The 25,604-nt window shown below is 39.9% G+C and overlaps 1 protein-coding gene across 3 annotated transcripts; it reads right to left on the minus strand.

Moving 5' to 3' along the window:
* Positions 1 to 7,756: 7,756 nt before the first annotated feature.
* Positions 7,757 to 16,423, minus strand: CCER1 (coiled-coil glutamate rich protein 1). 3 transcript variants are annotated; one of them, XR_011433789.1, is made up of 4 exons: positions 14,699 to 16,370; positions 13,949 to 14,089; positions 12,430 to 12,546; positions 7,757 to 9,478 (listed from the first exon to the last, which is right to left on the minus strand). XR_011433789.1 is itself a non-coding variant. In XM_023631349.2 (1 exon), exon 1 carries the CDS (start codon positions 15,875 to 15,877, stop codon positions 14,678 to 14,680), a length of 1,200 nt encoding a protein of 399 aa, XP_023487117.1. In that variant the 5' UTR covers positions 15,878 to 16,423; the 3' UTR covers positions 14,526 to 14,677. The 3 variants fall into 3 exon arrangements, 1 of the variants encoding a protein (XP_023487117.1); XR_011433788.1 differs by lacking the exon at positions 12,430 to 12,546 and having other exon boundaries at positions 8,689 to 9,478; XM_023631349.2 differs by lacking the exons at positions 7,757 to 9,478; positions 12,430 to 12,546; positions 13,949 to 14,089 and having other exon boundaries at positions 14,526 to 16,423.
* Positions 16,424 to 25,604: the final 9,181 nt, after the last annotated feature.

Consider the following 25,604-nt stretch of genomic DNA (forward strand, 5'->3'; position numbering starts at 1 on the left):
ATGTGAGCGTGTGTGTGTGTGTGTATAAAATAGTTGGAAATGTGATAACACTATCAAAAGTACATGACATCAACTACAAAAGTTGTGAAACATAAGACACTGAGCAATTTGATATGGGACAATTTAAAACCCTGGAGACAAAATAAAAACCGATTTCTGCTGCATCCAAAGGATCTGTTCCTCCCCTCTAAAAAGTTCTGTAACTCTTTATGTAAGTAAGGGGTTAGAGAACAAAATAAGAAAAGAAAATTGCCAAAGAACAGGGAGTTAAAATTTAAGATTTCATTGGTCCAGCAGTTCCCAGTTATGGAAAGACCAAGGCTATGACGACAAAATTAAGTGACTAAGGTAGAATTGAAGACCGATGGGGTTGAGGCCAAGGGCCTGTGAAATAGCGATTGTCCTGTGGGTTTCCAGCCTAGCTGGGGGGATGGCAGGGTTTGGGGGTGGAGTGGAAGACTGCGCTCTAGGGACAATAAAATGACCAGTGGAAGACGGACAGTGAACAAGAGGCTGATGGAGCAAAAGGAGGAGAAGTGTAGAGGGGCTACTGTCATGAGGTGCGTCTCATTTACATTAGGTCTCAAGAGGAATGTTTGTAAGTGAGGCAGCATTGTGGAGCTGGGAGTTTTGCCTCCCACCCCCACCCCCGTTCCCATGAGCAGGCAAGAATAAGTGCATGCTCAGGCAGCTGCAAAGGAAGCCAAGTTCCTCGGAGGAGGAGCACCAGATTTCAGGGAGACAGAAGGCTCCGTCTGTGCAAAGGTTAAGAATACCAGGAAAGCTGTTTACCACGGTGGGGACGGCTGGGCCTCCTGGGTCTGCTCCTAGTGCCCTCACACAGGGCCTTGCTCTCAAAAGGAGGCTCTACTCTTGGGCATTAATGCTCGGTGGACATTGGATATTGCCTTGAAATTCTTATCAATTTTGTCTTTGAATTTGTGCTTTACTTACCTGCCATCCCCCATCCCACTGCCCAGCAACTCCTGCCCCAACTGGGGAACTCTGCCTGGGCTTGGGGAGGAAGGAGGGGTCAGGAATGCAAGCCCCACACTGGAAGTTGTGGGGTGCGCCCCAGGCTCCTGTGAGAGGCTGTACTTGCCCCCTCACGTGAGTGAGCATGACATTAAATGTTTTTTTTAAGGTAGGCTTTTTGGTGAGGAAGAGCGGCCCTGAGCTAACATCTGTTGCCAATCTTCCTCTTTTTTTTTTCTCTGCAAAGCCCCAGTACGTAGTTGTATGTCCTTGTTGTAAGTCCTTCTAGTTGTTCTATGTGGGATGCTGCCACAGCATGGCTTGAGGAGTGGTGTGTAGGTCCACGCCCAGGATCCAAACCAGCGAACCCCAGGCCACCGAAGAGGAGTGCACAAACCTAACCATCACGCCTCCAGGCCAGCCCCTAAACAATTTTTTAAAAACCTCTCTGACTGGTTTAAGAAAAGCTTTTTCCCCTCCTTTTTACCCAAGAGGCCCTACATTTACATTACACTGAGCCCCACAAATTATGTGGCTGGCCCTGATTTGAGGTTTCCAAAGATAAAGGGGGAAGATGATAGGAGGAGGGCAATGATAAGAAGATGGATTAGAGAGATGAGACATCAGCGAGACTGAAGGGAGAATGGAGTGACAGACTGAGGTGACCGGGGGTGATGGACTTTGCAGTTTGACCAGTGGCCAAGGATGAAATTGTAAGAAACATGGAAATTACTCTGTCAAAGATCCAAACGGAACTCTGGCAAAAGTTTTTGTGTGAGTGCACTGAACTCCAATGCTTAGCTTTATTGCTGCTGTGATGGCCTCAGAGGGCTCAAGGTACCAAACAGAAAAGTGGAGAGTTCTTATAAGCTAGTTCAATAAATCCTTTCCCAGGGGCTATTTAGTCAGAGAAACTTCACTTCAAATTTGAAACAGCTTCTCTTGTTGAACACAGCAGTAAACTCATGCATGTGTGGGCAGGTAAAGGCCCAGGGAAGGTAGTAGGGGCAGAATTTGGGGCTCATTTTAAAGAGCTGGAAATGGCCAAATCCTATTGAGATTACAAGAGAAAAGAAAAGGCTTTGAGTCCTGGCTTTTCTGTTATCCCTTTACCCTGATTAAAGACTAAGTTCTTTGAGGTTTATCTGCAAAATGGGATGATGGTAATTCCTGCTTTCTGACTGCCCAGAGTTGTTAAAAGTGTCGAAGCATATATAAATGTAAATTTCCTTTCAAATAGCTACAAAAATATTAATTGGTACTATAGTTCTATATCCTTTTTTTTTTGAAGGATTATAGGATACTTCAAATTACTCTGTGATAGCATTTAGGAGAGTGACACTGAAGTCACGCTTCATCATTGCCAGCCCCATGTCTCTTGGAGGTTGAATCTTAGGGTGGAGCAATGAAAAATTTAAACATGAACAGAGCAAAAGCTAAAGGTGAAGTTTCAAAGCAGAGGAAAGCTACATATGTATATGCAAATGCCAAGTGTGTGTCTTAGAAGATATATATTAGGGTAAGAAGAATGTGGGCAGAGAAAGAAAAAGGTCTCATTTTTCTGAATTTTAGAGTATTTTTCACTCTACATCATTTATCTACATCAAGTAGCCTAATTCTTTTTTCATGTTGTTGTCTCTTTCTCTTTTTCAATCTATAATGGAAGGATCTAAAATGTAAGTGAGTTTAGCACTACATACCCACCTTCCCTTGTTTACCAGTAGGATATCCAGAAAAGAGCAACTATAGGCAGTGGGAAAAAAACAATTACCTATCTAAAGAGATCAATGAAGCATTTCATTAAATAATAATGTCAAAGCTTTAGAAAGGCAGATTTAGACAGTCCAGAGTAAAATTTGAGTAAAAGGTTTCAGTCACCTCCTTAATTAATCAAAACCCCAGCTTAATTCAAACTGTTTCTCAAATATCTTTTCTCAAATATGTACTTAAAATTTTTTAAGTAGATAACATCCATCTTTCCAATCTTGCGAGATTTTGAAGACAGAATTTAAAATCACATTGTGTGCCAAAACTGTATTTTTTCCCCCTGTGAACACGAAAATAGTAGCTAGAGTAGGGTATAAATATTAGGTGCTGACGCTCGATTTTCTCAGGCCGGGGTGCGTGCAGGGCTGCTTTGAAAATGGCGCCACCTAGTGGAAATTAAGAGTCAAAGCAACATCTGCAATGCACCACGCGTACCGCGTAATACGTAAGGATTTACTTCAGAAGAAAAACATGTAAAATGTTCTCAGATTTCAGTTAAATGAGGTGGGCCACTCAGGAATCACAAGCTACCTGGTGGGCCTAGAAGGTGCGCACAATCTTATTTTTATTTCTAAGTAATATTATAACTGCATGTAACTCATTTATGAAACAGGGCTTGGCGTAATTTTTTCCTCCACGTCTAGAAATATTTTTTGACGATAGATATCCTGACATTTGATTACAGGGATAAAAATTACATTTTTTGGCAAAGTCTTCAATTTGAAAATAATCATTAATTTTAATTAGTGCCCTGAAAATGTTTAAGACACTATCACTGAAAGCCATTTTATATCTCAAAAGTCTTAGAAATTAACAAAAATTTCTCCTTAAACTTATTTCTTCTGAGTATTTCGGACTAGGTCCCAAATCAGAGCAAGTGGAGTGAGAGATAATTTAGTAGGTTATTCAGGAAAAAATGGGCTATTTTTGTTTGCTTCAATTTCTGATGTTTCTGATAAATGTCTTAGAGAATCACTGCATTTTACGAAAGCATATTTAACATGAAATATGATCCACGTAGTAATCTTTACATGCTATGCTACAAATATTGGAACTGGAAAGAAAGTAACAAATCTTTAATGTAGGTTTAAATTGGGTGATTTATTTCCTGTTTTTAAAAAAGCTACTAGCTTAAAAAGTTAACTCTCTTAATTAGTTCCTAAAAAATTATTTTAAATTAAATCACATGTTCTGAAGATAATTTTTGGTTAATTAGATGCCTCTGGATTACGAATTTTTAATGCATCAAGAATCATGGAATAGGCAAGTGTAAGGAGAAAACAAATTTATGGACTATTTGAAGAAGTTTTATTGTCCTGTGTTTGCTCATTAAATCAGTTATCATACTGTGTAGTGACTGCTTATTAACGCATCAATTTCCTCTGCCAAATGGTGAGCCCCCTGGAGAGAGACTATGTCTTATATACAGTCATTTCCAAGGTGCTATTTGATCAGTGTCCGTTGTGATTAATTGGTGCCCATAGTGCCAGTGGTTAATATTTAAAATATGACCATTAGCTGTAACTACACCACTGAGAATGATGCCTGACATTTAGTAGGAACGGAAAACCCAACGAATGAATGGCTTCGCAAACTGGACTGGCTCTTGCTTTGAGTGTACATTTATGGAATGTGCCACTCTCTTACAAAAACAGAGAAAAACATAACTAAGAAGTTAATCGACTTTAGAAAGCATAATTAATATTTTAAGGCAAAGAGAAATATAAGTTATTTTCATCCCTTTTTAGATTATCACTAGCCTAAGCCTCCTCATAGGCAATCAGTAGGTAGTGGCACACCAATGGGAACTATTTTCTCATATGTAGATACACATATATATAATATTATATAGTAAAAATAAAGTTGTGCACAAACACTTTCTGGGCTCACTAGTATAATTTATATACATATATAGAGAGGGAGAATTTTAGGAATCAGTAGTATATTTGATAATAGGATGGAAAAGATTTTTGGATGCATTAAGATGAATTATGAATTTATCTACTTCAATAAGTAAACTTGACAGTTGGTCACTCCCTAGTAAAATTATTTAAATTGCTTGGCAATCCACATGTAACTCTCCTAAGTGATGTTAAATTCAACAAGTACTGATTATCTTCTGTTTGCAAAGTAGCTGTTATGAGTCTAAACTTTAGTGTCCTATAGTTTTTGTATAAAAATGGCTAATAATAATGAATATCCTAAATATTGAAAAATTCTGCATTCTAAAACACACTTGACCTCAAGGATTTTAGCAAAATCCTGGTGGATCTGTCTTGTGTATGTAACCTAGACCAATCAGCTTCCTCCCTCTAGCCTCAATCAACAATGCCTCACCACGGTTCAATCTCCATCAAATCTTATCCTATTCCACTCCCTATAGGCCCTCTTTTCCTCCAGGTCAACAACTTTGCTAAACTAGATAAACTCATTGATGCTAATACATTCCTTGGGCATTATTAATTGCCAACGCTCTGCTGATATATGCAGAATACAATAGCTGACTTATTAGGAAAAAAATTGTCTGAAACCAATGGAGTGGTGAGGCTTAAGGTGGTGGGTTTAAGCTAGAGAGAGCACGGACATGCCATTGACCAACAGAAACTATTTTGAAGAAACCCATGTTTTAAGGTGCATCAAAATATAAACTCCCTGTCTTTTGCCCATACTTCCAGCTGTGCCTGATGGTAACCTTATTGACACAGGAGTTGTAATATTTCACATGGTATTATTTCTAGCTAAGTTCTTATTTCCTATTGTTTCATTGGCATTTCCTATTTAGATTCTTACTCTAATTTCTGGTACTTTCCTTACAGTGGTGAATCTTTCTCAGCTTTTACATTACACCCAAATGCTTTCAACCAACCTGCTAACATTGGCTACTGCTTTTCTTCTTCATACTGTATTTAATTTTTTTCCTAACCATGACTGCCGTGTGGCAGTGCTCAGGCTCTTCTCCTGCCAGTAGCTAGCAATTTTTCATTTCCACCCACTTCCATTAGTGACAGCTCATTCCTAATTTAGAGAATTAAGAGCTCTGCAATCAGAATGAGCTTTGTACTTTCACCTTAGAAGAAAGGGGAACGGGGCCAGGAAATCGCTGTAATGATGTGAATATTCTAGCACAGTTTTGCACTCTGCTTCTTTTCTCTCTTTGAAACTTCTCATCCCATAAATAATTTATCACAGAACCTTTGGACATCAATTACTGAGACTCAGCATTTTTCCAGGACCGTATTACAATATGCAGTACGACTGCGGAAGTTTGACTTTGGATATTGATTCAGAATTATGTCTTTGAATAATCTGAATGCAATTTAAAATTTCATCGCACTCCCCTCCATTTCACAGAGCAGAGTTAATGATATCAGGAAGCAGACTGTGCGGCTTCCAACATCTGTCACCCATCAGTTGTGCAACTTTGAGTGAGTTCATCAATAGCATCAGCTTTCTCATTGGTAAGCTAAGTACATGTGCTTCACCCAGGCCCTGACACACAGTAAGGGCTCAGCAAACGTTAGTTTAAATATGGAATAAAATAGGTGTCGGCCTTTTAAATTTCTAAACTAGGTATTCTAAATGGTAGCATTATAATACATTTAAAATGTATTTTCCGGTGTGCTTGAAGAGGAGCATCGTTGCTGGGAGCGTTACCAAGGTGGTTTATACTCAAGATTCTGTCGTCCAGCAAGTTGGAGCTGAGAGCTTTCCTGTTACATCAAAGGATTTTGTGTTCAGTGCCTGCGAGGACCTGCCCGTCCACGAGGACCTGTCTACTGCATAACAGAGAGTTCAGGGGGCAGAGATGTGGTGCCTGCCCCTCTAACAGCTCCTTCCTTGCTCCTTCGTTTATGCTTTCCTTGTGAAAGTGGTTTTAGTACAAATGTCATGAATAAGTCACTGCACTTCCTTGTTAGAACTACCTAATAATCAGAGTTTATTTCATAGATGTAGTTTCATTTTATTGTTTCATAATATTAAAAATGTTTATTGAGGGTATTCTTGTATGCAAGGCTCTGCACAGGAAATAGAAAATCAGTTCCTTGCCCAATAGGATTTTCTAGGTAGAAGAAAACTGCAGACAACAAACTATGATTTCAAAGAGTAAAGGAATTAGGGATGGAGTGTGAAGGAAGCACAAGGCAGGAGTATCTCCTCCTTCCAGAGGCGCTCGGAGCAATGGACAAAGGCGTTACTAAGAAAGCTGTAAATGTGGAAAATGCCTCTCAGGCCAAGGCAGAGCCCATCCTTATCACTGATTCATGCTCCTAGTAGAAGTGGTGAAGCGGCTGGGGTGAGCTGGAAATGGCGCAGTAATAAAAATATAAATTATCCTCTGGATGCAAGACCAACAAATAAGCAGGTCAGTCTCTTTTCTTAACAAGTTGTGCTCTAATTAGTGGCTGTGATCATTAATAAATTAAATTATGCTCAAGTCCCAGGAGGTGATTGATTATCACAACTCCTGCATTTAAAACTAGGACAACAGACATATATTCCCATTTTATTTCTCAGGAATAAAGTATTAAGTATTATTTAGTTTAGTAATTTGGATTTAAAATTTAAGCATATAAATATAAATTTCAAATTTGTTAATCATCTTCTCTGCTGTTGATATTAAAAGCAAAACAAATATACTGTCAGTGAAGATTGCTAATGTTAATTAGTGGTGTTAATATCAAAAGGAATTCAAAATAGATTTATTGTAGTAGTGTAGTCCCCCCATATCCGTGGTGTTGCTTTCTGAAGTTTCAATTACCCACAGTCAACTGCACTCTGAAAATATTCAATGAAAAATTCCAGAAATAAACAATTCACAAGTTTTAAATTGCGTGCTGTTCTGAGTAGCATCATGAACTCTCTGCCATCCTGCTGTCTTACCAGGGAGGTGACTCAGCCTTTGTCCAGTGGATCCACGCTGTATATGCCCACATCATCTCAAGAAGAAGGGTAAGTACAGTACAATAAGATATTTTGAGAGAGAAAGACCACATTCACACAACTTTTATTAGAGTTTATTGTTATAATGGTTCTATTTTATTATTAGTTGTTGTTAACCCCTTACTGTGCCTAATTTATAAATTAAACTTCCTCATAGGTATTTATGTATAGGAAAAAACACAATATATGTAGGGTTCGGTACTGTCCGCAGTTTCAGGCATCCACTGGGGGTCTTGGAACGTATCCCTGCAGATAAGTGGGGACCACTGTAATGCCTTTAGATAAACCAGTATTAACAGTATAAAGTTATTATAACTGTACCAAAAATCCATGGACATCTAAGGACTCTTGTGGGTCTATGTTTTCCCTCTTTCCTTTATAAACTTTGATGGTTTAGGTTTATGGGTTAGTCTCATAGATCAAAAAGATACTGATTATTAAAAACCAAGGCATATGGCCAGACATTCAAATAAACGATAACTATCTTAATATGATTCCTTGTGCCAACACCTTTACAATACTCCTTTTATATATATTAATGTATTGTGTCCCCAAAAATGCGTCTGTAAATACAATAGAAGAGTATGATCACTAGTTCACATTTAAATGTTTTACTTTTGCCACTAGGTGGCACTTACATATTAATAGTTGCAGAGCATACGCTTTGCATAAGAAGGCAAAATAGAGAGTGAAAGAGAGAAAAAAAAGTTAGTTTTATTAACTTTGTTTTGTATTTAAATATTTGTGCTAGTATATACTTTGAGGTCATGGGTTTATTGCAAGAAATAGTGTGGAATTCATAAAACTTTTTTTAAGAAAAAGGAAAACGAAATTATGGAGTTTTTTAAGAAAAAATGAAAGATGGACATTGACTTTGAAAAATCGACTGGGAGGGAGGAATGTAGATCCACTTATTCTGGACCTCAGCTTGTCATTTTATATTGTAATCTCTTAGCTCAAAGGAATGCTACGATCAACAGAAAATAACACAAATATACAAGTATAAAAAGCAGCATTAAAACTTTGCATTTGGTAGTGCTATGTAATGGCCAATGTTATATGAAATGTCTAATCTAATAGTGATTTTCGTGAGAACCAAGTTTCATATTAAAAATCTAAATATATTCATAGGAGTGAATGCTCAAATATTTCATGATAACAGAAGTATCAATCATTATAAAAAGTTCAAATGCCATATGAAAACATCAGAAGATGCAATGTTAATAGTTGTTTTTTTAGGTGTAGTGTAAGACAGAACCTTCAGTAATGTGGGAGTATTATGAATGATATCCAGTTATCTTACACAGCTATAAAATTACCTACAAATTCTTATGAAAATATTTTTCTGAAGTAAAATTTTTACTCTAATTGTAGGTGAGAAGTAACACAACAACTTCTTAGACTAAATTATTCCACTCAGCTTTTTTTTCCACCAAATATGTGTATATTTGTACTCACATACATAAAAATATAAATCAACAATTTGTTCAACAGTCATCACATGACATATAAATTATTAAACAACTACTGAAGAATTGTCATTGAGACGGGGTATCAGTATCTCTTCTTTAGGTGCCACTATCATCAACCCCACACTGAATAGACTATAATTGTTTCTATCCTCCTTGGAACTCAGATGAAGCTTATTAAAGGAAATTTTCTTCCTAGACAAGTTGTTTTAAATAAGACAACAGGAAGACATGTTCCGATAATACGGTGGACCTACAAGTTTGAACTCAAAATAGAAGACTTGGGTTCCAGAACAATTTACTTCTTTGAATTCCAGGTCCTTCATCTGTAAAATGAAAGCAAAGCATTATTTCAGTGTAGTTATACATTTAAATGTGATAATATATGTTAAGAATCTTGCATAGGCTCAAATATTCTTTGAAATCTTAGATCTCTGTTCTGAAGAGCTTAAGCGTTCTACAAAGGTGGCTTACAGCAGGTGTTTAATATTTATTGGAATTTTCACTATCTTATGTGTAGCCTAAGACAGAACCTTCTTCTTTAAGCATCATGATGTATGCATTTTGATTTTGAGAAGGTGCATTGCCGGTGTGGGAAAGAGCAATCTTGACTTGAGTGGGTGATGCTTAGCACCAGTCATTAGGGTATTAATGTTAGCCATAAGAAGAAAAGAAACATCATTGACCTGGTGTGGGGGAGGAGATAAAGGAAAGAAAGTGTTCTTTGGGAATGAGTCCAGCTCTAGAGATTTAATTGGTTTCTATAGTTGAGATATAATTGGTTTCCTGCACAACTATACGTGCTGCTCAAAGTAGTGTATCTGATTGCAGTTATCCAAGAGAAAACAAGATGGTTAATGTATCATTTTGTTAATTATCTCGTGAGATTTTACATTTATAGTTGCTCTAATTACTAACAAGTGATTTTCAGACACCACATAATAGTATATCCATGGTCTCATCTGTGTACTTATTGAATACTTATTACTATAATTAGTAGGTATTGAACAGGTTTTGAGTTCTTGGCAAGTATTGACCCATTTAATCTTCATAATTTTATTTAATCCCACGAGGTAGATACTACAGATGAGGAAAATGAGAAGCCAAAATTTCAGTTACATACCTAAGGTCACACAAGCAGTAAATACAGTCATGCACTGTTTAACGACAGGGATATGTTCTGAGAAATGTATCGTTAGGCGATTTCGTCGTTGTGTGAACATCATAGAGTGTACTTACACAAACCTAGATGGTATAGCCTACTACACACCTAGGTTACACAGTACTAATTATATGGGACCACAGGTTGTATGTGGGGCCCGTTGTTGACCAAGATGTCGTTATGTGACTCGTGACTGTAATAGAAGTTTGAACCCACAAACCACAATCCTAATCATTAAATTCCCATGAGGGCTCTGTAGTGGATGTAATCCCTAAACCACAGTCTCCTGGTCATTAACGTGTATACATATCACTTAAAGGTCTTGTTCTAACTCTGTTGGTCTAGGTGGAGCCTGGGCATCGGTATTTCTAACAAGCTCTCAGGTGGTGCCAATACTGCTGGTCCAGGCACCACACTTTCATTATCAAGGCACCAAACTACTGAACTTGAACACTATTTTACCAGAAGCCAAAACTGAATTTCCAGGACAAGTTGGTTCATGCTTAGTTCAGTGGTAACAACTAAAATCTCTGGAGATCTCAGTCCAACAGAATCGCAATGAGATGACATTTCCTGAACCTTGTTAATGAATCTGGACTGATCCAATGTCCAGAAATTGAGATGATGATTTTTGACTGTTAAATGTAGTTTAGTGGTAATGATTAATAGTGATTGAGAGTCTATAATGCAATTCTGAAGTATTGGGTTATTGGTCTTCATATTTGACCCAAGTGGTAATGGAGAATGACATGTGTGTTTGAGGAAGCAGAGACTCAAGGCAAATGGCTACCAGCCCAGGTCTCTTAGGCAGCAGTGACAACACACAGATGCACAAACTCCTGTCTTCCCTCAGTTGACCTTGATGTCAGGCTAAGTTCCTTTAACTGGCTAAAAGTAAAGAGTTGCAGAACACTGCTGGTACTGGAACAGCTAAGACACAGCCACATGCTGATTTTGCTTTAAATACACAGATAATCAAGGCCAAAGTGATTCGGAAGCATTAATATTAAGAGTAATTTTCAATTGTGATTACATTAATTTGAATCTATCTAAATACAAACAACATAACTGCATATATCATTGTTTTATGCTGCTAAGATCAAAATTAAACTAATGAAGCTATTTTCTTATTCTCTGCACTCCCTCGCCTCAAGACTGCCTATGGGGTGATACTTGTATCATTCTCTTCCCAGATTCTGTAGGTGTGGTGTGGCTGGCAGGAGACTGGTTATTTCACCTCGCGTTTATTTTAATGGAACTAAATACTTTGGAATTAGTGTCTTCTTCATATGCAGATGTTATACAATTTTATGAAGCCATACTCAGAATTCAGAGTCGATCTCTAAATGTCAGGTGTATTTACTATTCTTAGAGGTCTAATATTTTCACAGAAAAAAAATCCCTTTAAGTTACTGTGAAGACAAAGTAATAAAGACAAGTCAAAAAGTGCTGCCAGTCACCAGGAAAGGAAAATACCAGAATCTCTACATGCAAAAACACCTAAGAATAGACAGCAAAGATTCTTATCAAGCCTAAGCCTTCAAATCTTATGATTTATCATGTTATATTTCTGACAATTGTCAAAGGAAATAACTCCATTTGTGAAAGAAATGGCTAAGTGGCACCCCCTTATCATTGTGTTCACTCATTAAGTTTGAAATGACTTAAAGAATAATAATGAGCTTATTTTGGAAAATTGTGTTTTCTTCAAGTGTACATTTACCTCTAAAACTAAAGACTGTTCATTCTGAGCCATACTAACACTGATACTACCGAACCATCATCGCGTTGTACTGAATGACTCTGCGGACGCTCTCCATGGAAGCCGAGCAATAATCCTCAGGACCCCATGGTTACACAAGAGTGGGTGGGGAGGTCTCTGAAAAGTGTAATAGGTGCACTGGGATGACCAATCCCCCCACCCCCCAACATGATTTACCCATTCTATATCAGCCTTCAGGATTAATAAAGGGACCATCACAAGATCTGGCTAACAAAAAAATAAGTTCATATACAGAATGACTAATTGTTTTCCCCTTCCATTAATTTTTGCTGGTATCTATTCAGAAGATATGAATAGCAAACAAATGAACAGATAATATGGCTTCTTCCTACCTATCTCACTTCTTACTGGCAGCTCCTTCAGGACACTCTGGTTCTTCCACCCTCAGTTCCTCAAAGGCACCAAGCTCCTTCCAGTTCTCAGCATTTAGACTCACAGCTCCCTCTGCCCTGAGGAAACATCCCCAACTTCACTCTTGGGTTCCCTTGTGACATATACATTCATAGTGGTGCATTTCCTGCAGAATACTTGCAGTGACTAATCTGTCTAACTCATCACTTAATGTCTGTCTTTTCTACTAAACTATAAGCAATACAAATGAATACGGATTTTCCTACTTTACCATTGTATCCTCATCTCTGTTCACAGTGCTTGGCGCCTGGTAGTTCAGTAAATATTTGTTGAATAATAATTCATGAGTCCTGAGGCCTTGCTTGTGTTTACATCCCTCACAATGACTAATGGATAATGCCTTGTGCATATGGAGGCAATTAACGTGTTCAATTTTGTAATGTAAAAGTAGAATCTTTTGTAAGGATAAATTGAGAATTGTCCAGATGTGATTGTGAAGAAATTCAATCCTAAATGAAAGGGTTTCTTTAAAGAGAACATAGTTAAGACTTAGTCATTATTTGAGCGTCTTGGGTAAAGTATTTTTGGGCTACTACTTGCAAGAATTTATTGACCCACATCAGGAGCACGATTCTTGGCTTCCCCCTACATATATACATTAGAAACACATATGGGTGGCCAATTTTAAACTATTTTTATAGGTCACTCAGAATTGCATCTTGCAGAAAATAACTTCTTAGAGTACAATGAAATGTTTGCTTGTTCACTGCTGTAGTTTGGAGTGTTTAGTGTCACCTTAAAATTCCTACAGTTTTTAGTGTTTCTTCGTTTCATCCTGTTGGCCACTGAAGTGTTGCTGAATAGATTTTTCTGATATTTAAATAATAAGAAGTGAAACTAAGGTACTTTCATTTAACACTTTAAGCATTGTATTTTTTATTGTTTTAACAGCTAAGCTTATCACCCTGAAAGCTGCAATACGCCGGGATATATGAATAAAAATCAATATCCAGGCCTTCTCGTCACCAAATAAATACTAAATTATGGTTTAAACTATACTCAGAAGTACAGTTTGTCAAAAGATGTAATTTTTTAGAAGGCAGCTTCAAATTCTTCATCTAGGGATATTCTGGACATATGCTATCGATGGAACCTTTTAGTAAATTATGAGAATTAAGTGCCCAGGAGGAAATGTATTACTACTTCCTAAAAATGTTTGAATAAAAGCTATTCTTTTCAGTGCTGTATTCTCCATAGGTAACTGTTTAGACATTAGAAACTAGCTCACACAGGCTTGCACTTACCCATCTTTATTTTACTCTCCAAGAAAGACAAAGTGGAAAAGAAATAAAATAAGACATTCCGCTCCCAAAAGGCCAATAATCTTTAAAAAAATCCATCTGCAAAATCTATTTTTATGGTTCCTGTAAACTTATGACAGGGAGTATCTGCAAGAACAAGGCTTCAAAATCTAAGCTATGTTCCAGGGTTTGCAGTTACCTTGGATTTTAACTAGATGTACAAGTTGACTTCTGACCATGGGAATCCTCTCCACGCATGGATTTATGGATTGCTGAGGCCATGGCAGATAACCAGTTCCACAGAAGCAACTCCATGTTCTTCTGAGGAAGATCCATAGCACTGTGGAACAAGGAATATAAATGAGTGAGGCCAGAAGAGACTGCAAATCGGGCTACCAAAATACAACCCTCAAAAATGAACTCTGAAGGTGGAAAACTACTTGAAAAAAAAAAAAAATAGACCTTTTAAAATAGTTTCGGTTATCCTATTAAGAGCACTGATAGACATTCAATAACCACACCACGTGCTTATTGAGCGTGTAATAGCCAAATTATCTGCTTATTCCAAGCTCATAAAGTAGACAAGTTGAATACATTTGCTACAAAAACATTTTTTCAGCACTGCCAAATTAAAAAGAAAAAAATCTCATGGGTAAGAGGGGAAAACACCCCTATCTATTCAAACTGTAGTAATAAAATATTTGGCCTTTAATCATCTCCAATTAAATTATATTTGAAAGCTCCCTCTCCCCCACCCATAATCAGACACAAACACATCAATTTTTAAACATTTTTATAATGGCCAAAGAAGGGGTTTACATAGATAGGTTTATTAATGGAACTCGCTTTTAGACTTGTTTTTAATAGGCTGCTAATCCGTTTTAGCCTCAAATCAGTTCCATCCCATTCCTCAGTCCCTTCCTGATGTCTAACAGTTAAAGTCCTGTACCATGAGGAGAGCTTCCTGGGGCACTTCAGGAATTATCTGTTTCGGGCTTAAATAAGGACAGTCTATAAAGTTCTCTCTCTCTTCTTCAGCTCCCACTAGGATTGATAAAGGCATTTTCAGAGGCAAATGATTCTCTTCTTCTCTCTGCTCAACCTCCTCCAGCCTCTCCTCTTCCTCCTCCTCCTCCTCCTCTTCCTTTTCCTCCTCCTCTTCTGCTTCCTCCTCCTCCTCCACAGAGTCAGCCTCTTCAACTTCTTCTTCATCCTCAGCCTCCTCGGCCTCCTCTTCCTTCTCCTCACAATCCTCCTCGTCACACTCCTCCCCCTCCTCCTCATTTTTCTCCTCTTCTTGCTCCAACAGCTGTGGGGTGGGAGACTGTTTTTCCTCGTTGGGGTCAGGAGTGAAGACTAGAAGGGGATTCTGCAGAAAGCTGGACAAAGTATCCTGCAGCCCCGCGTCTTCCTCATCGCCGTGGGGGACTGCGTCGTTTCCCGGGGAGGCCGCGGGGTAGGCCGGGCTGCCCGCCCGGGCCTGCTGCGCCCGCAGCGCCTCCTGCTGGCGCTCCAGCTTCTCCTGCTGCCGCATGTCCTCGTAGATCTGGTTCATGATGAACTGGGTGGTGTTCCGCGGCGCCCGCATGCCGGGCGCCCGCCACCGGTACAGGTTCACCGGCCGCAGCAGGGTGTTCAGCTCCCCGGGCTGGCCCTTGGGCGAGGCCCTGCGAGGGGGGCGACGCAGGCCCCGGCCCCGGCGGCCCCAGCGCTTCTTCCTGCCAGGGGGCCTCACCCAGCCCGGGCTCCAGGGCCCGGGCCAGCAGGAGCAGCAGCAAAAGCAGAGTGGGTGCAGGCCGTACACCCGGATCACTTGCACCCGGCAGGGGGGCTTCCGGAATCCCGTCGGAGGGAGGCACCAGGGCCCTCCCCAGAGGCCCCAGTTAGAGTACACAGCCCAATAAGGCCGTGGGGGTGGCTGAAACCAAGGGCCCGGCCGGTGCTGTTGCTTCGGCTGTTTCCTCGGGGGCTCATATTCGGCCTTGGGGCCGTAGCGGTGGCGTCGCTTGTAAATCGGAGCACCTCTGCGCCTTCGGTGGCAGGAAGACCAGGTGCGTAACGGCGTCGAGGATGCCCAGCCACCGCCCGCGTTCAGACGATCCTCCCTCTCGTTGAGGGTCTGGGTCATGGTTCAGGGAGCTCCGACAGGTCTAAATGGAAGCGTCCCTGAAGCTGTTGTCAAGTGTGGCCAGATCCGACGGTGTGAAGAGGCTGGTCGCTGCACGGCGCCACGTGCCGGCGCTGGGGTCACGCCTCTCTCTCCAGGAGGACCTCGCTCATTCGCTCTTCCGTCGGAATCTCTCGTCCTTCGCACTCGGGTTGTCTCGCCCGCCCAGGTGGGTTGGGTGGGACTGGGGCTGGGTAAGGATGGTGGGGGAGGAAGGCGTTGGTGGGCGACGCGCAGTGAGACCTGCTCCCGGAGCCCGCACACACCCGCCGCAGCGGAGGCCGCTACGCACGGGGAGGCCGAGGCGGCGCGTTACCCTGCGGCTCCCTCTCAACCCAGGTGCTTCACCGTCGCCGTCCTGGCCGGACTGAGGAGGTGCAAGCAGTGGCAGCCTTTAAATACTGGCCAGAGCGCCAGCGTGCCCCGCCCCCCCCCCGCGTCCTTGGTTGCCCAGGGCGACAGCCAATGGGGGTTGAGGTCGTTCGCCGTGGGCGGGGACATGGGGTTCCTGCCGGAACCGGGGACCCTCGTGAACGTTTGTAGGGGGCTTGTGACGCAATTCTTGAGCGAGGCAAAGGGCCCTGAGGCCTGGTTTGTGCTGGCCGGCAAAGGAACTGCTAGAGACAGTGTCTTTGAACTGTTTGGACCACCTTGAGACATGGGGATACAGAAGATGGCCCTTAAGCAGAACCCCGGGGGGTGAGGGGGGTGTGAGAACTTCACACCTTTAGGGGACAGAAGGGGTTAAAGAGGAAGATCCTCTAGTCAGAAAACTGGGCCCCACTCCTTACCTTGTGGCCCATGCCTAGTCTTCTAACTCCCGGGAGCTGTTGATCATCATACATGAAAACAAGACTGCACACCTTTATTGCGTGTGCCTACTGCGCCACGTGGGCTCCTGGCACTCAGTCCTCACACCTACCCTGTGAGGTAGGCGTTGTTAGCAGGTCTCGCAGATTAGGCACCTGGGAGGTTAATTTACCCAAGGTTGTAGGGCTAAGGAACTTCAGGGCTAGTATTTATGACTAGGCTGTTTGACCCTAGAGCCCAGATTCTTAATGGCGTTCTATCCCATACTGCCCGTTTACCTGAAATAGGACTCTTGTGATGAGGGAATGAAATCAGTATGAGAAAGCACTTTGCTGATTGTAATATACCATGCAAATATCTGTTGATAAAGCGAACGTTACCAGGATGTGTACCATGGACTTTTGAGAATAGAAATATGCCAGTTATGTCTTTCCTTTTGTCCCTTTATTGACCAGATAGCATGTACTTTGCGAGCTTTTGTACTATTATGGTTATGAATACAGGTTTTGATTTAAGTAGACATGAACCTACTGTGATATATGATGGATACATGTCATTATACATTTATCAAAATCCATGGAATGTACAACATCAAGAGTGAACCCTAATGTGAACTATGGACTTTGGGTGACAATGATGTGTTAATGTAGGTTCATCAATTGTAACAAATGTGCCACTCTGGTGGGGGATGTTTATAATGAGGTAGGCTATGCATGTGTGGGGACAGGAAGTATGTGGGAAATCTCTGTGCCTTCTGTTCACTTTTGCTGTGAACCTAAAACTGCTTTAAAAAATAGTCTGTTAAAAAAAGCCACATATGCTTCAGCTTCAACTCACCAATTGTTAACTTCTGTAAGCCTCTGCCCCTTTACCCATACCATGAGCTTAGTCATAGTACCTGTTCCATAGGATCATACTAAGGGTTAAATAAGGTACTGCATTAAAGTACTTAGTGCAGGTACACCTTGAGCGCTCAGTAACTGTTAACTATTATCATTTTCATATTTAAATACTTTAGGACTTTTAAAGAAGTTTATACAGTATATGTAAAGATAATTAACCCCGTGCCTGATGCAAAAATAGGCATCCCACCCTTGTGTCCATTTCTTGTCCCACTTTTTAGAAACATCAGGGAAGTACTATGAGGCTTGATCCTAAAGAAATTGTCCCAGAGTATATCCCCCTATTACCTTCCTGTGGTGAGAGGAATTGTGCAAAACGGAACACTGCCCACTGGGAACCCCAGTCTATGCACGCCTTCATAACTGACAGAGGAGGAAAATGTGGGAAAGCCCTGAAGCTTGCAAAGGTCATTTGTGCATTCCTGGTTGAAAATTGAGAACAGTATGGAGGGTTCTTGGATCAGGACTCCAGCCATGGCCATGGGACCTGTAGACACCATGGGCTTCATTCAATTTCATTTGTTCTGTGGTTTGCTGAAGACAAGCCGACTTGACTTCAAGTGCAGAATGCTGCCACGTTCGCCTCTGGTGTCCCTTTCTGGCTGTAGATTCACACATTTGGCAGTTACTCTTCCCCTGCTCTGCTTAACTCAAAATGGAATGGTAATAGTCCAGATTTATTTTTCCAAGAACATGTGTAGTATACGATACCAGGTCTTAATTGAGAGCTATAGAAACTGACCATGTTGCTGTAGTGGAACTCCCATCAATTTCTTCTTTGTCTTAAGAAAGATTAACTCATGGATAATTAAGGACATCACCTTTTTGATCAGTTGCTGTGAACTTTAGACAAATAGTACTGGCTTTATGCACTTTTTCCATGGTGAGATATATATCTTTCATATTTGTTCTCCCTACTAAAAAACATTAATGCAGTATTGTCTTGCCCCACTGTTTTTCTTGTTAAGAGAAGCAGCAAATGACCACTTACGATTTTTAATTTTTTCAATAGATTGACATTATAATACAAATCGTTCATGTACTGGTTAGTTACCCGAGAAAATTAGCACCAGAACATGTTAAACACAACCAACAGAAATGCAATTAAGGAATTTTTTAAAGACTTTTTTTAATTGATCCATGTTCTTTAAATACTACCAAATGAAATGTTCTGATTCAACATTAAAATACAAACACCACATTTCATTATATTGTCTTAGTTTTCTATTGCTGCATACAAATTCCCACAAACTTACTTAAAACAATATACATTTATCTAAGTTTCCAAGTGTCGAGGGTCCAGGAACAGCTTGCTTACGTCCTCTGCTGAGGGTCTGACCAGGCTGTGGTCAAGGCATCTGGCTGTTTAGATTCTCATCCTGGGGCTTGATTTGGGAAAGTCTGCTCCCAAGATTATTCATGCTATTGGCAGAATTTGTTTCCTTGTGGCTGTATAACTGAGGGTTCTGCCTTTTAGCTATCTGCTGGCTGGAGGATGCCTTCAGGTTTAGAGGCCACCCACAGGTCCTAGGGGAGAACAGCAGTTCCTGGAGACAGCCCATGGATCCTTGCTGTGGGCTCCTCAACATGACTGCTCTCCATCAAGCCAGCCAAGAGCATCTCCCTAGTGCTTCCTAGCAGGATGAATACAAGAACATGTGTGTGTGTGTGTGTGTGTGTGATAATTATGGTCTTGACATCCATCACCTTTGCCATAATCTGTTGGTTAGAAGCAAGGCCCAGGTCCTACCAGCACTAGAGGAGAGCAGAGTACACAGAGGCGTGAACACCAAGAGGGGGGAAATCACCCAAGGTCACCCTAGAGTCTGTTTGCCACGTATACCAAGTAAATTTAGTAAAATATGTTCTTCATATTAACTAGTTGCAACATTATTTAGGAGATTTTAATGGAGTGGTTGCATTTCGAAGTTCTGCTAAGTGTCATATGACAGCATAGGTTATGCTATGCTATATGTCATGCAGCGCATTATGCTGTGAAGCTGAAGATGCACTGCAATCTTGGCGTTGGTTTTTGTGCACTTGTGTGACTTGAAAAGAATGAATTCTAACACTTGATGGCAGTAGTAACTCATTCAAAAATTCAGTCTGCAGGACTCTCTATACAAAACAAACTATGAAAAGTCAAATCCTTCTTTTTTATATCTTATCACACATACCACATTTAAACTACTCCCGGTTGCCAATATTAATTACTATTTATTCTACTGCAGTGGAATTGGGTATATGTATTAGATTTCAGCCTTTTTCACTTGGCTTTTAGAAAGCAAACCTCAGCTCATTAAACTGATAGGTAAAATTCTTTGGAGAGAGGTTTGATATGCCTGATATATTTGGTCAGAGAAATGAAGTACAAAAATTACTTTTAGATTGATCCTTGTAACTAGTGCATTGTTATGGGATACAAAAGATACCATAAATAGATTAAATTTTATGCATTCTCAAAGACTTGTCTTTTTCCACCCTGAAGATATTCAGGTACAGTAACTGAAAACCAGGAGGGCAGGCGCTTTCTAGTGGTCAAAGAGGCTAACTACAAGGTATGAAGTCTTTCCAAAAGTTAGACAAAGGGATTCAAAATTACTCTGCTTTCTCTTGATAATTTGGGAAGTTGTGGGGTTAGTTTGCAAATTGGTGAGGCATGTGGTGCATCAGGGAATACCACTGTGGTATTTTCCCATTTGTGAATGACAATTTAAGCAAATTATGAAGAGTTCACTTTCTAATGAGAAAACTACAAAGACAATGTTTCTGCAGATTTCAAAAGAAGTGAGGATGTGGATTTTACACTCGTAATAGTACTATGTGTCGATATTACTCAACATCACCCTTTGAAAGTATTATTAATCCTCTACCAACTCAGGATTTTCAGAAGATTTGTGCAACATATTGTACTCATGTGTTAAAAAGAACACGTGTACTCAGTAACGATCAGTTAGGAATTTTAACATGGAAATGTTTGCTTATAAATAGTTTAAAGTAACTATATTATGGGGCAATGGAATGCAGTATTCTCTCCTTTGGAAAATAACCTGTAGTATTTAGAGAAAAATAAACGTGTCGCAAATGAATAGAGAAAAAATATCAGGCTGTTAATAAAGTACTGTGTTTAATCAGAGGTCAGTTTTGGAATTACAGCTTTAGAGTGAGAATGTGAATCATTTGAAATGGCCATTTAAATAGGATGTGTTTAGAAGGAATAATAAAAGGTTATCATCGCATTTTCAGGGTTATAGTAAGCACTTGGGCCTTCTGGAGTTCATGGTGAATTACATGTACAAAGCAGCCTTGTGAGTAGGCAGTCATAATGCCTATGAGAATGTCAATTGGCCCCATAAAATTTGCATAATAATGCCATTTTCTTCCCAGTATTTTATTTCATTTTTTTGCTCCGGCTACCCCCTCCATGATTTTTTTGTAATAGCGTACTGAGAAGGCTGGGAGGATAGAGAGAATTCTGTGCTGTTTGCGGGGAAATCTGAGATCATCAATAATGATAATGTGGGCAGGGCGTTATAACTTTCATAGTGCCCTTTCCTCCACAAAAAAGCCAACAATTTTAGTTTATGTCTTGTTGCAGTAAAGATTAATATATTTCAGGCTAGATTCTTTATTGTATGTTTATTATTATTATAATCATGTTTGCTGTTTACTGAAAAGAAATGAAAACATTTGCATAGTTCCCTACAGTTATCATGGGCCCCGGGCACTGTGCCTACTGTGCCTAATGAGTAAGTCAGCTCTGCCTGCTAGGGATCTCCCTTAACCCTAGTGGCCCTGAGCAGCTCAATCCATCTTTCTGCTGATCTTCTGGAGGCTGGGTATCTACAAGACTAGTCTGGACCCCAGAAACATTTCTCCAAACATGTCTCAAACTTTCTTGGCCATTTGGAAGTCACTGTACCATACAAAAAGGTAATACTGAGCTTGGCATCTATATTAGTCTGTTCAGGCCGCCATAACAAAATACCATAGCATGGTGGCTTAAACAATAAAATTTTATTTCTCACAGTTCTGCAGGCTGGGGAGTTCAAGATCAAGCTCTCAGCTGATCTGACTTCTCGTTATGTCCTTCATGGCCTTTCTTCAGTGCACACACACACACACACACACAGCGTGAGATCTCTTTCTTCTTATAAGGCCTCTAATCCCATCATGAGGGCTCCACCCTCATAGCCCCATCTAAATCCCAAAGTCCCTATCCCCAAATACCATCACATTGAGGGTTATGGCTTCAACATATGAATTTTGAGGGGACACAAACATTCAGTCCATAACAGCTTCTCGGTCTAGCCTATACACCGTTTTCTTATATCGCAAAACAGGAAAAAGGCGTATTTGTGGTATTAGAGGCAGAACAGTAGAGAGGAATCCAACAAGACATTGGAGTCGGCCCTTAACCCAGGACAAGTAGTTTAAACGCTCTCTCTGATCTCACTTGGAACAGTCATTACTATCCCCAACTCCTGGAATGTTGTGAATTAATTCCTGCAGAAGACCTTTATAGACGTTTGTGTCCCAGAATTGGTTGCTATTATAACAATGTGTGTATATTTATGGACTAACTTTAAAACAGCATTTAGTATGCTTCAAAGTTAAACTCTAGCCTAAAGATGATTTCTGACACTACTGGCTGACATATGCTCTCTCATCGTCTCTCGTTTTTTATCGTCTTCTACTTTATAGCAATGGTGCTCTGAAGTGCTTAAATAAATTTATTTTAAATTTAATTTATGTTAAATAATAAATTAGTTTAAACATCATACAAAGTTGTTGTAATAACTGTGTAGACATTCTGGGAGCTACCAGTTTGTCTACTGTCAGTGCTATTCATTTAACCTCATTCAAATGTACACATGATAAGATCTAGCAGATGGTTTTTCTTTCTTCCATGTTACTTCCCCCTATATTTCCCACAAATGCAAGTAAAAGTAACACTGGAAGATAATTTTGACTAAAAAAAATATCTGTATGTTAAAAATAACTTAGCAATGTGTTAGCAGTGAAAATTTTGCTAAAATTTTGAATTTTGCTAAAGATTGATGCAGTTCTTTTTCTTAACCTATAGCAAATGAATTAAAATAAAATCATCCATTTGGCTGCCTCGTTGGCATAACAGAACTAGAAAGGTCAGTGACACTCTTAGTCTGTGTCTTTGTCGACATGGAGAATAACCATTTCATTTTAGAAATATAATAGTAAAATGGCTTCATTAGTGTTCGTAATGTTTCATTATTATTATCAATGCTGCAACCACTTTTTCTATGTATTTCTAGGAAGACTTAAGGGCAGAGAAAGAAGGTCATAGTCCGTGGTGTGTCACCATTTGCTTAATACTACTAGGATTCAGGGACAGGGGTAGGGAGAATTTTAAAGATTACTCTCCAAGATCTGTGCTCTCTGGTTATTCAAACTCTCATCTTGTTACTGCTGTTAAAAACTTTTGCAGAAGTAATTAAAGTCCCAAAGCAGTGACTTAAAATATGGAGATTATCTAGGTGGGCATGACCCTACCAAATATACACTTTAAAAGCAGGGTTTTCTCTTGATAGCAGCAGAAGAGAAAATCAACAAGATTAGAAGTACAAGTAGGAGTCAACACGCCATTGCTGGCTTTGAAGATGGAAGGGACCGTATGATGAATGTGTGCATCCTCTGGAAGATGAGACAGGCCCTTGGCTAACAGTCAGGAATTGGGGACTTTAGTCCTATAACCACAAGGACCAAAGTCTTCCAACAAACTGAATGAGCTCGGACGTGGATTATTTCCCATATCTTCCAGGAAGAACCCGACAGCAGCACTTTGACGTTGGTCTTGTGAAATCCTAAGCAGAGAATTCAGTTGAGTCATGAAGGACTTCTGACCTACACAAACTGTGAGATAATCAACTGGTGTTGTTTAAACTCCTAATTTTTGGCACTAATTTTTAGGCAGTCATAGAAAACTGATATAGAGATACAATGCTAGAATTAAAGTCTACTTTTAGTCTGATTCACAGTAATGTACTTATGAGAGAGTATGTCTAAAAAGTCAGAACAAGAACTCTTTCAATCAATTTCTTTTGAAGATTGTCACCTGAGCTAACATCTCTTGTCAATCTTCTTTTTTTTTCTTCTTCTTCTTCTCCCCAAAGCCCCCCAGTACACAGTTGTATATTCTAGTTGTAGGTTCTTCTGGTTGTGCTATGTGGGATGCCACCTCAACGTGGCTTGATGAGTGGTTCCATGTCCATGCTTAAGATTTGAACATGTGAAACCCTGGGCCACCGAAGCAGAGCATGCTAACTTAACCCTTGGCCACAGGGCCAGCCCCGCAATCATTTTTTTTTTTTTTTAAGTAAGATTAGCCCTGAGCTAACATCTGCCAGCAATCCTCTTCTTTTTGCTGAGGAAGACTGGCCCTATGCTAACATCCATGCCCATTTTCCTCTACTTTATATATGGGATGCCTGCCACAGCATGGCTTAACCAACGGTGTGTAGGTCTGCACCTGGGATCTGAACTGGTGAACCCTGGACCACTGAAGCGAAACTTAACTGCTGTGCCAGCAGGCGGGCCCCAATCAATTTTTAAATATCATCAGATTGTAGCACTTGATGGCTTGGTGGTTATTCTATTTTAAGCCTTTAAACTTCAGGGTATACAAATTATGACTAAATGATGATTGGTTTCCCTGCTAGGAAATGCTTATGCATTTAAAATGGAGACACATTAAAACAATTCCCTTTAACTGTTACGCCGCAGAAATTCTAGATTTAGCTGTAGTGTCTACAAATAATGGCATATGATGAATGGTATGAAGCAATGAGGAAAAACTCAGATAATTTAGATGAGGAAATATACTTAACTGAAAGAGATAGTTGCAAATAAAAATATATATTGTATGTTTTTACATTTTGGAGATGTCTTGGAAATTAATTGTCCCACTTTTTTACTTTAATATATTAATTCAGAAATAGAGTATGCAATGATGAACAAGTGTGCTATTAAATCATCTCGCTGAAGCTGTAGAGAATCATGTGCTCTCCCACATTGTTGGTGAAAGTGTACGTGGCTGTAGTATCTTTGAAGGGCAATTTAGTAACATTTATTAAAATTTAAAAGAATATACCCTTTGACCCAGAATTGCACTTCTATGAATTTATCCATAAACTTATTCTCACATGAACGCAAAGATACTTATGTTCATGCAAGGATTTTCTTTGCAATTTTTAGTGTAAATACAAAAGATAAAATGTACTTCCATGTAATGTGCCGATGTGTGGTTTTCAGAATCAGTATGTGCTGGTATAGAAAATTCACCAAGAAATATTTTTAAGTGAAATAAGCAAGATTCAGAATCCTGATTATCTTTTGTACTTAAAAATCTATGTTTACGTGTTTAGATACGTACGTAACGGTGATATGTATAGACGCGTAGCAATGCACATCTATATTTGTGTAAAAAAGGGGAAATTATGTGCAAGATTTTGTTTCTTGGGGCCGGCCCAGTGGCGCAGCGGTTAAGTGCACACATTCTGCTTCGGCGGCCTGGCGTTCGCCGGTTCAGATCCCAGGTGCGTACATGACACCGTGTGACAGAAGCCATGCTGTGGTAGGCGTCCCACATATAAAGTAGAGGAAGATGGGCATGGATGTTAGATCAGGGCCAGTCTTCCTCAGCAAAAAGAGGAGGATTGGTAGCAGTTAGCTCAAGGCTAATCTTCCTCAAAAAAGAAAAAAAAAAAAAAGATTTTCTTTCTCATGGAAAATTCACAGAGACATGCAAGAAACCATTGAATAGTTATTTCTAGGGAGTGAAAACTTGGAGTTTGCAGCTGGAAGGAAACTCATCTTTCATTGTATATTCTTTTATTATCTTTCAGTTTTTAACCATATGCCTATATTATGTTTATACATTTCAGAAAGATCCACTTCCCTTAGAAGGTATTCCTTAACTTCTTCCCTAGTGTGCTTAT

Source organism: Equus caballus, chromosome 28, assembly GCF_041296265.1.
Source record: "Equus caballus isolate H_3958 breed thoroughbred chromosome 28, TB-T2T, whole genome shotgun sequence".
Taxonomy (NCBI): Eukaryota; Metazoa; Chordata; class Mammalia; order Perissodactyla; family Equidae; genus Equus; species Equus caballus.

Bases quoted from the DNA above. Each gene is read 5' to 3' on its own strand.
- CCER1 (XM_023631349.2), bottom strand. From the start codon at position 15,877: ATGACCCAGACCCTCAACGAGAGGGAGGATCGTCTGAACGCGGGCGGT.